The sequence below is a fragment of the Ostrea edulis genome, chromosome 5, assembly GCF_947568905.1.
Source record: "Ostrea edulis chromosome 5, xbOstEdul1.1, whole genome shotgun sequence".
NCBI classification, from domain to species: Eukaryota; Metazoa; Mollusca; class Bivalvia; order Ostreida; family Ostreidae; genus Ostrea; species Ostrea edulis.
The window spans coordinates 72,114,269-72,128,204 of record NC_079168.1 but is presented as its reverse complement, the minus strand read 5'-3'; the positions used below and the strand labels follow the sequence as shown (position 1 = coordinate 72,128,204).

Here is a 13,936-nt window from a genome sequence, read left to right as displayed (position 1 = left end):
TCAAGTAACAAATGAACTAACAAAAAGTGGTAAAAACAAAACAATGGAGGGAATAAAATTTCCTTGTCATGTTTGTGGTGGTTAACACAGGGTGAGAAGTGCAGTGAAATATACACTGGTGTATGAATGTGTCTTCTAACAGCATTAGTAGTCACATCGGTATAAAGGAAAATCACGTATAAAGATCGCACAGCAATTAAACAAGCACCTGCCAATGGTCTCCCAATGCTTCGAGACATTAAGTGAGAGAAATTCAATTTTGAAATAGAAATTAAAACTTAGGAAAATCTCATTTTTTTGGAGGTTATGTCAATCAGAAAATAATATGTCCATTACATTTGTGTTAAAATTATATGCTTTGTAACTAAACCATCTAAAGGTTAATTTTGATAAAGCAAGTACATGTATATGGACAGCACATTGCAAGCATTCAATTGACACGGAAGACCTAAATTGGTAACTTACATAGGAGTTGAATATTTTACTAAATTTAAACTTTAAAGCTTATTTCTTTCATTTTCTCTTTCCTCCTTGAGTCCTTCAAAACAAACTTTTTGAAAAAAATTTCATAGAGCTGAAAATTAAATTTGTCTCACCTATAAAATGATATAGGCATATTGATTCCAAATTACCCATTGAAAACACTTTATCATAAACTGTTTATAGCTGACATTGAAACTAAACTAAACAAGGAATATTATAAACTCATAGTTAGATTTCATGCAAATGCAGTGCAAGGTATTAGGTAAAGGTACACCATAATATTAGTAATTAGAAATTCACATACACCTCTCAGCTTTACCAAATGCCACAAATACTGTAAGCATGAAGTGCTAGACACAAAAAACTACATACCACTCTTAATGATAAAGAGACCCGGAGTGCGAACTATCCTTCGCATTCGTAGTGTTGAGTTACAAGTTGCTGAATGAAACAGATTAAACAAAACAAACATCACGAGAAAGCAAGACATTCATGCATTGAGGATAGAAAATAAATTTCATAACTATACCGCATGGCTGGATAAAAAAATGAATTGAATGCTTTCCATGCTTTTCATACAGGAAGATAAACAAAAATGGAGAAATGTTTGAATTACATGTGAAAATTTACAGAACTGGGGTGAAAAATAAAGTTAAAAGTTACTACATGTAATAATATACTAATGAAAGAAATATTACAGAAAATTATAACTTTTGGAAATCAAGCAAAGGAATTACAACAGCTGGCAAAGAAAGCTACATTTAAAAGTCAAATCAAATTATCAAAATTCTAAAAAAAAAAATAAATAAAAATAACTGATGAAGCTGACACATTCTATATCCCTACCCTCTTCTGATGTGAGATCTTTACTTGGTCTCTTTGGTAGGATCATCTCCGGTTGACCGATTCCAGCCCGAGCTTCCTCAATCAGCTGACGAGCTCGCTCCTTTAACCTCTTCTGTTTGCCGTCTGCTTCCTGTCGTACAGATTGTAATAAAAGCATAATCATACAGTTCAATTACTACCAGTACACATTACAGTCTGATTAAAATCAGACCCCATATTCATTATCATAACGTTGGCCCAACAATATGATAATGAGTATGGGGTCTGATTTTAATCAGACTGTACACGTTATACAGCTCCATTAACAAATTGTACAGTGAATGAGTGTTTTCCCTCAATTCCAAATGCTTAATTTCATATTTGATATTCTCAAGGTACACTGCATCAACAAATCTGATGAAAGAGAAAAATATTGCTTTACACTGCTAAATGACATATTAAGCTTGTCTGTGAAACTGGACTAGATAGGGCTTACACTGCTCATATCGGTCCAGATATAACGCACACTGCTCATACAGGTTCAGATACAACGCACACTGCTCATACCGGTTCAGATACAACGCACACTGCTCATACCGGTTCAGATACAACGCACACTGCTCATACCGGTCCAGATACAACTCACTCTGTTCATACCAAGCCAGATACAACTCACTCTGTTCATATCACGCCAGATACAACTCACTCTGTTCATAACGAGACAGATACAACTCACTCTGTTCATACCAAGCCAGATACAACTCACTCTGTTCATATCACGCCAGATCCAACTCACTCTGTTCATAACGAGCCAGATACAACTCACTCTGTTCATACCACACCAGATACAACTCACTCTGTTCATACCAAACCAGATACAACTCACTCTGTTCATACCACGCCAGATACAACTCACTGTGTTCATAACGAGCCAGATTCATAACGAGCCAGATACAACTCACTCTGTTCATACCACACCAGATACAACTCACTCTGTTCATACCAAACCAGATACAACTCACTCTGTTCATACCACACCAGATACAACTCACTGTGTTCATAACGAGCCAGATTCATAACGAGCCAGATACAACTCACTCTGTTCATAACAAACCAGATACAACTCACTCTGTTCATAACAAACCAGATACAACTCACTCTGTTCATAACGAGCCAGATACAACTCACTCTGTTCATACCAAGCCAGACACAACTCACTGTGTTCATAACGAGCCAGATACAACTCACTCTGTTCATACCACACCAGATACAACTCACTCTGTTCATACCAAGCCAGACACAACTCACTGTGTTCATAACGAGATAGATACAACTCACTCTGTTCATACCAAGCCAGATACAACTCACTCTGTTCATAACGAGCCAGATACAACTCACTTTGTTCATAACGAGCCAGATACAACTCACTCTATTCAAACAAGCCAGACACAACTCACTCTGCTCATACCACACCAGATACAACTCACTCTGTTCATATCACGCCAGATACAACTCACTCTATTCAAACAAGCCAGATACAACTCACTCTGTTCATACCAAGCCAGATACAACTCAATCTGTTCATAACAAACCAGACACAACTCACTCTGTTCATATCAAGCCAGACACAACTCACTGTGTTCATAACGAGCCAGATACAACTCACTCTGTTCATACCACACCAGATACAACTCACTCTGTTCATACCAAGCCAGACACAACTCACTCTGTTCATACCACACCAGATACAACTCACTCTGTTCATACCAAGCCAGATACAACTCACTGTGTTCATAACGAGCCAGATACAACTCACTCTGTTCATAACAAGCCAGATACAACTCACTCTGTTCATAACGAGCCAGATACAACTCACTCTGTTCATACCAAGCCAGATACAACTCAATCTGTTCATACCAAGCCAAATACAACTCACTCTGTTCATACCAAACCAGATACAACTCACTCTATTCAAACAAGCCAGATACAACTCACTCTGTTCATACCAAGCCAGACACATCTCACTTTGTTCATACCAAGTCAGACACAACTCACTTTGTTCATACCAAGTCAGACACAACTCGCTCTGTTCATACCAAGTCAGACACAACTCGCTCTGTTCAAAACAAGCCAGATACAACCCACTCTGTTCATACCAAGCCAGATACAACTCACTTTGTTCATAACGAGTCAGATACAACTCACTCTGTTCATACCAAGCCAGATACAACTCACTCTGTTCATACCAAGCCAGATACAACTCACTCTGTTCAAACAAGCCAGATACAACTCACTCTGTTCATAACAAGCCAGATACAACTCACTCTGTTCATACCACGCCAGATACAACTCACTCTGTTCATACCACACCAGATACAACTCACTCTGTTCATAACGAGATAGATACAACTCACTCTGTTCATACCAAGCCAGATACAACTCACTCTGTTCATAACGAGCCAGATACAACTCACTGTGTTCATAACGAGATAGATACAACTCACTCTGTTCATAACGAGATAGATACAACTCACTCTGTTCATACCACGCCAGATACAACTCACTCTGTTCATACCACACCAGATACAACTCACTCTGTTCATAACGAGATAGATACAACTCACTCTGTTCATACCAAGCCAGATACAACTCACTTTGTTCATAACGAGTCAGATACAACTCACTCTGTTCATACCAAGCCAGATACAACTCACTTTGTTCATAACGAGTCAGATACAACTCACTCTGTTCATACCAAGCCAGATACAACTCACTACAGATGTTCATAATGAGCCAGATACAACTCAAACTGTGAAAAACGAGCCAGATAGGGCTCACACTAATCATGCCAGTACAGAAACGGCTAACACTGGATAAAAATGTTGTGATGCATTTTCCCCATTACATTTAATTGCTTAATTACCAGGTATAATAATAGAATGAAAGAAAGCAGAAGTGAGCAAGCTCACATACCCTACATTCCAACATTGCTTTACAATGCCTCACATAATGAATGGTAATGTTATGCATTACTTTAAGAACAGGACAGATGGGTTCAAAATTCTAAGTTCAAAAGGGGCATAACTCCCAGAAAATTATTGAATCAGAAATTCCTGACACTATGGACATCTACAAAGTGTCCTTATTAACTACAAAGTTTCACGAAATTCTGTTGAGCAGTCTCAGAGGAGTTGCGCTGACAAGAACAGGATTGACAGATTGACGGACAGGTCAAAAACATTATACCCTCCGCAACTTTGTTGCTTGGGGTATTTTGTTGCATGGGGTATAATTACAATGTTATGTACGTTATATGATAAACTATTGATAAAAGTTCTCTACACATTTACTGAAAGCACTGCCTGTCCTGTTTACACACAACAAATTGATCTGTTCCCTTTCTTTGTTTTTACACCTCGTCAGAGAATTCTTCCCTTATATAGAGATGTCACAAACTGTAGGTGAAGTTCTACACATTTTGACCTTGCATAGTGCTCAAGGCCATAACAGTAAAGGTTCTAAACTGTACTGACGTCTATGTGACACGGGACCTCCGTTTTTAAGGCATGGAATGGGACTGGGCAGCAGGCATAGCCTATTTCAGCCCTCTCCCTAGTTTTTAAGGTTATATCTAAAAGATCCATAACTTTTACTTCTAATGCCAGATGTTTGGTGAAAGAACAGTCACTACCTACGTTAAATGTCTGAAGTTTGATACAGTGCTGGGATTGAGAATCAAACCCCGAACCTCTTGGTTGTGAAGCCAGCATCCTAACCACTAGACAACCCTTCCAGATAGAAATATCCATACTTATTTTGTATTCCATAATTGTCCATCATTATAAAGAGACATGGTAAAATAATGATTTATGAATCTGCATCAATACTTTGATTAATATCTCTTCCTGTACAATATCTGGACATATGTACATGTGAATTATTTACAAAATTCCATTCATCAGTTGTAGAAAACTTTTGAATTCACTGCAGTATCATTATTCCACTCTTACAGTCAGTTGGTCAGGGGTCATTAGAAGCTGTTATGAGAAACAGAAAAATCTAATTCAAAAATCATTAAAATCAGTATATGCACCCAGGGGTGCATGAGCCGAGTTGCATGGGATACATTGTAAAGTCAGGAATGATGTGGCATATCTATAATTGTGAAGAACTAATTTCAGTTTTAAACTTTGAGTTACTGTCCAGAAACCATATTTGTCTGAAGTTTTCAATCTATATTCGGTCACTGTGACTTTGACCTTTGTTCTCCAAAATCAATAGGGGCCTTGCTTTCCTGGTATCCAACAATATATCCAAGTATCATTTGATTCGGATTTAAACTTTCTGAGTTATCATCCAGAAACCAAATATTTCTGAAATTTCATTCTATATTCGGTCACTGTGACCTTGACCTTTGATCTATTTTCTCCAAAATCAATAGGGGTCTTCCTTACCTGGTACATAACAATATCTGCAAGTCTCATTTGATTCGGATATAAACTTTCTGAGTTATCATCCGGAAACCAAATATTTCTGAAATTTTCATTCTAAATTCGGTCACTGTGACCTTGACCTTTGACCTATTTTCTCCAAAATCAATAGGGGTCTTCCTTACCTGGTACCCAACAATATATCAAAGTTTCATTTGATTCGGATTTAAACTATTGGAGTTATCATCCGGAAACCAAATTTTTCTGAAATTTTCATTCTATTTTCGGTCACTGTGACCTTGACCTTTGACCTTTTTTCTCCAAAATCAATAGGGGTCTTCCTTACCTGGTACCCAACAATATATCAAAGTTTCATTTGATTAGATTATAAACTTTTCGAGTTATCATCCGGAAACCAATTGTTGACGCCTGCCCGCCCGCATCACCAAACCAATAGCCGAGTTCAACTTCGTTGCAACTCGGCTAAAAAACCACTCAAGTTCTACTGCTGCAGAAGATACTCGGTTTCCAATATTATGATATTATTTTGTGCCAATTTTAAGAGTCCTACATTCCATAATTCCCACTCTGATGCTTATTCTAGATCCCCATCACCTCTCTTGCAATCACTGCATTGTTATTAAAACTTATTTGTGTAATACTCAAATAAATGCATGTATAGTACAACTACTATCAGCTTTCTTCTTTTAGTAAACATTATCAAAAATGAGAATTTTGAGTACAGATTAAATATGAACTGCATTGTACATATTTATAAATAGTTTTGCTCAATTATATATATTCAACTGGTCCTACATTATGTACATATTGTTACATACATATCCTCTCTGGGCCCTATGGACTCTTGAGGCCGGCATGTACATATTGTAAACGATCATAAAATAGTAGCAGTGTGTGAAAATGCCCATGGTTCAGTTAATCCCACTCAATAATTACAAAGTTTTAATCAGTGTACACATTTTAAGACCTCAAGTCAACCATGTGAATCATTCAGCAATTACAGTAGCTGCTAATAAAATTATGCAGTCATTTTTTAAAAGGAATTTTAAAATTTCCAGTTGCAAAAATTTCTGAAAAATTGCAAAACCAGATAATTTGATGGACAGCCTAAGCCCCGATTTATTCAACCCTGAGACACTGTGGCTAAATTCTTATTCTTAGATCAGTAGTGCATGTACTGAGATTTCATCAAACCATGTTCACTTCTGTTGTCATGCTCTCTTAGAAAATGTGAACTGTAAACTGACAGTACAATCCATAAATCTCACCCCCAGTGTTGATGGTTGTAATACGAAATCCTGGTGACAAGTCAAAATAACATTCTTTTTTCTCATGCAAAAAATTGGGTCATTAATGATTAAGGAAGGGAAAATATGTTCTAAATGCTTTAAGAAATAAAGTCAACAATTGTTACTTGCCTAGAGAAGTACAAAGATGTCGCTATTCCATTATCAAAGAGATTACTGCTATTCTATACACTGATTTCAATTCTGTCTACGTACCACAGAATCCTCTTTTTCTACCTCCTTCGCTGGAGAACTTGGAGTTTCACCAATGCCAGCTTCTTTTCTGGCTTGATCCAACAGAAACTTTGCTCGTTCCTTCAATTCTTCTTGTCGAGACTTCCTCAGCTCTTCCTGATTTGAAAAAGGGGAATAAAATATATGCATTATGACTATAACATGAATAAGATATAAGTACAAATTTATTCAATGAAATAATTCTAAAATCTTACTTTGGGCTTTAATATGGAGTCTATATCACTAATATTAATTCTTTTCCTGAAATGAAAAAGAAAACTAGATGTATTGGAGTGGCACAAATGCCCCTGCTGGCAACAAAGTTGACTTGATCTGCGTTTTCTCATGATATACCTATTTCCCAAATTTCAATTTAAAATGTCCATGTATGAATGTGATAATGAGCAGAAACTGTGAAATGTTTAAAATTTCAAAGTCTAAGGGGTACAACTCTGTTAAAAATTATTCAACCAGAACCAAATTAGAACTTGATCGGATAATTTCATGATGTACATGTATTTATATACTGAATTGCAGTTGAATATGTGCATCTGTAGCAGAGATAAAAACATATCCTCATGGCAGCACGATGGTGTTCAACAACTCATTCCTCACCCACACATATATTTCAAAAAAAAATTTTTTTTACATGTAATAAATCTAATGTTTTCAAAATTCTGCATAACATTTATTATTATAAAATTCTTCTGTCTTTTTGCATTGAAAACCTTTTTATAATATTGTATACAAGCAATGCACAAGGGAGAAAATTTAACTGGATCTTACGCTCCGCTCGATCCTCTTTTAGGGGAAACAGTGCTGGAGGAAAGACTGGATGGTGTGGAGGCTCGCGATGACTGTCCACTGCCCTCAGACACAGGTGTTCCAGCCCGGGAGGAGGCAGGACTGCCTGTAGACCCTCTGTTACTGAGTTGAGGAGATCCCAGATCCCTCAGTGGTGAGGAGGCTTTACTACCTCCCTGAGGTAGCCACACGATTGAATCCTCCTCCAGATCCTCTTCTGCAGGAGGAGAGTCCACCTCACTGGGAGATTTCACAGATTTATCTATCACAGAACTATCTTTGGCAATATGTGCTAAGTCTAGTGTTTTCTTGGGACTATTTTCTTTACTTTTGTTTCTTTGTAATTCTGTTGAGGCACACGGGATGTCACTTGGACTGTTTTCTTTACTGCATGAGCCAGTGGGACTATTTCCCTTGCTATCCTGTTTGACAGGGCTGTTTTCTTTACTGTTTTTCTTCTTTTTGTCTTTGACTAAACTCTTTCCATACATTTCCCTAGTGATTTCACTCTGAGTATTGGCATCTAAATCTCCAATGGTGTACATACTCTCTCTTGTGTTTGTTCCTGTAGTTAATTAAAGCACATTGTGTCATCTCAACTCATTACAAGAATAACTCAAACCATCAAATCTTTATGGACATCTGTATAATTATGAGTGCAAAAAGGTCATGTTTAGAACACAATAGCTCAATAACAAGTGTTGCGACTCCAATTTTTCTATTTAATTTCCTAATTCTCCTTCAATGTAGAAATCAAAAATACACTTCCCAAAAAATTGACATTACTCCAAATCTCAGGTGCAAACCTCTTTAAGGTGTGGTTTTTTCCATTTTAAAAAAAATGTATGTACACTGAATACATACATAAGAAAGAAGCAGAATTCTATTTATGCATTATCGATGAAGGACAATATAAATATACAAAGTGCACTGCTAGGGTACAAAATACACCCATCTGGAACTAAATAAACATGATGCATATCTAATGATGTTTGAATGCTTGAAGTCAAAGCTGTAACAGTCGATTGCAATTCCAAAATGAGGCAAAGTGACCTACTTTTGGGTTGTGACACACCTTCCCTTACAGATGCATCAACTGACCTAGACGGTCCTAGGCCTTACAGTGCTCCAGATATGATTCGGACACAGTTTGTATATGTATAGTCATAAAATTTCAAAATGAGGTCACAGTGACCTATTTTTGGTTCACAGTACACCTTCCTTTCCAAGATGCATCAACTGACCAAAGATGGTCCTATGCCTCACCTTGTGAAAGATATGACCTGGACATGATTTTTGTATGCATAACCATGAAATTCCAGAAGGAAGCCAGTGACCTACTTTTGGTTTATGCCACACCTTCCCCAAAAGATGCATCATCTAACCAAGTTTGATGGTCCTATGCCTCATCGTGTAAAAGACGTTGCTTGGACATGAAAAAGCTAATAGATGGACAGACGTTTGAGTCTATGATGGGTGCATAAAAAGTATTTAAACTAATCTCCACGAAAATATTCTAAAATAGGGAGATATAATAATTTTAAGAACTACTTAAAGATACTATATATATCAAGTATTATTGGTACACTGGTTATGTTGGCTTTTTGGGTGAATGAAGAAAATTCTCCAAAAAATGAAAGTGTGGAATTTTCCATTTATATAAATTGCAGCTATTATATAATGGCATAAAATGTAAATCTGACAAAAAGAAAGCACTACAATTTCAAACACCTGTTTTAAGGTGTCCTATATATGGCTTTACAGAGATAAGGCTTAGCTAAAGACAAACATGGATTATTATTCCACCTATCTGTTGGTTTTAGAAGAAAGAAACATGGATCACTGTTATTATGCACAACTAGTTAAAAATTGGTTATAATCCCACCTATAGGACAAACACTGGCTATAATCCCATCTATCTACGATATAGGACAAACACTGGTTATAATCCCACCTATAGGACATACACTGGCTATAATCCCACCTATCTATGATATAGGACTAACACTGGTTGAAATCCCACCTATCTATGATATAGGACAAACACTGGCTATAATCCCACCTATCTATGATATAGGACAAACACTGGTTGTAATCCCACCTATCTATGATATAGGACTAACACTGGTTGTAATCCCACCTATCTGATATAGGACAAACACTGGCTATAATCCCACCTATCTATGATATAGGACAAACACTGGTTATAATCCCACCTATCTATGATATAGAGCAAACACTGGTTATAATCCCACCTATCTATGATATAGGACAAACACTGGTTATAATCCCACCTATCTATGATATACAGGCTGTCCAGCACCCTTGGACAAAAAATAAAGGCAAATTTTTGGGGTAAAATTTTTAAAAATTAGGGCTAAAATTAGGAATTTTTAACCAAATTGCGGAAGTTTTAATTATTTAAAAGGACTTACCTTGTCAAATTTGACAATAAAGAAACTCACATGACACACAAATAAGATGTAAGTACAGGAAGGGCGTATTCCAGTGTTCCATGGTCTCAGCTATTATTGGCTATAACCTAAAATCTCAACTCTTTATCACAAAGTCACAACCAATAAACAAGCTTGACACATGGATCCACAGGTCAACTGCCTTTCACTGCATCAGCATTATCTGAATAAGAACTGCAATCTACGTTAATAACACACATTTTGTATGAATGCATTTTGATTTTTCAAGACTGATAAAAAAGTAGGAATTGACATGAAAAATAAGGGCTTTTTTAGGATTTTCCCTTGAATTTTACATTTTTTAAGGAATTTTAGCAAAACTGAAAAAAATTAGGAATTTTTAGGAATTTTAGGGCCGCTGGACAGCCTGGATATAGGACAAACACTGGTTGTAATCCCACCTATCTATGATATAGGACTAACACTGGTTATAATCCCACCTATCTATGATATAGGACAAACACTGGCTATAATCCCACCTATCTATGATATAGGACAAACACTGGCTATAATCCCACCTATCTATGATATAGGACAAACACTGGTTGAAATCCCACCTATCTATGATATAGGACTAACACTGGTTATAATCCCACCTAACTGGTATAGGACAAACACTGGTTGTAATCCCACCTATCTATGATATAGGACAAACATTGATTGTAATCCCACCTATCTATGATATAGGACAAACACTGGCTATAATCCCACCTATCTATGATATAGGACAAAACTGGTTGAAATCCCACCTATCTATGATATAGGACTAACACTGGTTGTAATCCCACCTATCTGATATAGGACAAACACTGGCTATAATCCCACCTATCTATGATATAGGACAAACACTGGTTATAATCCCACCTATCTATGATATAGAGCAAACACTGGTTATAATCCCACCTATCTATGATATAGGACAAACACTGGTTATAATCCCACCTATCTATGATATACAGGCTGTCCAGCACCCTTGGACAAAAAATAAGGGCAAATTTTTGGGGTAAAATTTTTAAAAATTAGGGCTAAAATTAGGAATTTTTAACCAAATTGCGGAAGTTTTAATTATTTAAAAGGACTTACCTTGTCAAATTTGACAATAAAGAAACTCACATGACACACAAATAAGATGTAAGTACAGGAAGGGCGTATTCCAGTGTTCCATGGTCTCAGCTATTACTGGCTATAACCTAAAATCTCAACTCTTTATCACAAAGTCACAACCAATAAACAAGCTTGACACATGGATCCACAGGTCAACTGCCTTTCACTGCATCAGCATTATCTGAATAAGAACTGCAATCTACGTTAATAACACACATTTTGTATGAATGCATTTTGATTTTTCAAGACTGATAAAAAAGTAGGAATTGACATGAAAAATAAGGGCTTTTTTAGGATTTTCCCTTGAATTTTACATTTTTTAAGGAATTTTAGCAAAACTGAAAAAAATTAGGAATTTTAGGGCCGCTGGACAGCCTGGATATAGGACAAACACTGGTTGTAATCCCACCTATCTATGATATAGGACTAACACTGGTTATAATCCCACCTATCTATGATATAGGACAAACACTGGCTATAATCCCACCTATCTATGATATAGGACAAACACTGGTTGTAATCCCACCTATCTATGATATAGGACTAACACTGGTTGTAATCCCACCTATCTGATATAGGACAAACACTGGCTATAATCCAACCTATCTATGATATAGGACAAACACTGGTTATAATCCCACCTATCTATTAGGGCTGTGCGAAGCACCAAAAATTTCAGTGCACCGCGATTCATACCATTCGATTCGATGCACTAATTACAAATTCCAGATTTCGGTTCGGCTCGGTTTAGATTTTACATACACCAAAACAACAAATATGGCGTCCGAGTGATGTGCAGAACATGTGGGTTTTTTATGCAGCAGAGATTTAAATCACTACTGTGCTGAGAGTTAGCATTTTCATCACTCAGATACCAACAGAATATGGTCCGTAAGATCATTGCAGTTTATCTTTACATGACATATAGCATTTCTGTCATTGGTGAAGTGAAATCCACATCGTAGGTACTGACACAGATTTCAGTTAATATGAGGGAAGTAAATCAATAAAGGATATATTTTCAAAGACTCTCAATTCATAAAATTGTTGAATTTTTACATATCAATGAAAACAATATCATATACATGTACAATTTAGATTCACTATAGATTTGTTTAATCCAAAACTTATGCAGCACATTAATATAACAAATTTTAATACACTGTCAATGTTTTCTTTTTTCTATCAAAGTTATAAAATGCCATTATAAATAGTTAAGATGTTTACAAATGACAACATATAGTTATATAACTTGAATAAAATCATATCAAATATGCTACTCGTTAAAATTGTTAATTTTTGTGCTGTCACTAGATAAATTGGACCTAACATGAACCGAATCGAAATAACCGAATCGTGCTATTCTGAATCGAAACTGAACCGAATCGAGCTAACCCTGAATCGTCCCAGCCCTACTATCTAAAATATAGGACAAACACTGGTTGTAATCCCACCTATCTATGATATAGGACAAACACTGGTTGTAATCCCTCCTACAATTATCTGTTGGTTATAGGAGAGAATCCCACCTATCTGTTGGTTATAGGAGAGAATCCCACCTATCTGTTGGTTATAGGAGAGAATCCCACCTATCTGTTGGTTTTAGAACAGACAAAACTGATTATAATCCCTCATACACAGATTGTAATCCCACCTATCTGTTGAACCTCCAGGAGCTGTCCAGTAAAGTATGCTCTCAGCTGGTGCAGATAAGTCATCACAGACAATTTGTCTGGGACCGCCAACAAAACCATGTCCGATGGCTCTATCAGCCTGGGGATGCCACATGCTGCCGCTGCATCAAATGCCTGCAAGGTGGGAGGAGACTTTTTAGTACACATGTAAGGTTCTAACAGAGTACATTCTAAAATTACGAAACAGACAATATGTCATCATGTCTAAAACATACAATAGCATACTTACAATTCTGTTGTTCCCTTTTATATCATGTGGAGCTAGTGACTTGAAGTCTCTGATAAAAGAACAATTCAATGAAAAAAAGCTTACATAAATCATAGCAGGATAAATCTAAAACGCTTCTTGTGGTGCTTACTAAAATAAAAGTTTAAATCAACACAACACATTATAAAAATTCAACTAACCTAAAATCTATTCATTTGACAATCGCATATAAAATTTCAGATTCCCAAGTTAGAAAAATCAGGAAAACTACATTCAGCACAAAATCTCAAAATCACTTCCCTTAACTGTGACGAAGCTTAATCTTGATCTGTAAACATACAGCAGCACCCAGTAAACAACATACTAAAGTTCC

General features: G+C 36.4%; 1 protein-coding gene across 9 annotated transcripts in view; it reads right to left on the bottom strand.

The window, feature by feature from the left end:
- The window catches only part of LOC125649273 (EH domain-binding protein 1-like), a 71,225-nt gene that overhangs the window by 44,508 nt on the left and 12,781 nt on the right, over positions 1-13,936 (bottom strand). For 7 of the 9 annotated variants that reach the window (XM_048876670.2, XM_048876671.2, XM_056165443.1 and 4 more), the window contains exons 10-16: positions 13,585-13,633; positions 13,316-13,469; positions 8,066-8,648; positions 7,495-7,540; positions 7,262-7,396; positions 1,330-1,459; positions 856-924 (exon numbers count right to left, since the gene is read on the bottom strand). In XM_048876670.2, coding sequence (XP_048732627.1) covers positions 856-924; positions 1,330-1,459; positions 7,262-7,396; positions 7,495-7,540; positions 8,066-8,648; positions 13,316-13,469; positions 13,585-13,633 — 1,166 coding nt within the window. The remainder of the gene's footprint in view (positions 1-855; positions 925-1,329; positions 1,460-7,261; positions 7,397-7,494; positions 7,541-8,065; positions 8,649-13,315; positions 13,470-13,584; positions 13,634-13,936) is intronic. The other 2 variants (XM_056165446.1, XM_056165447.1) reach the window with 1 other exon arrangement.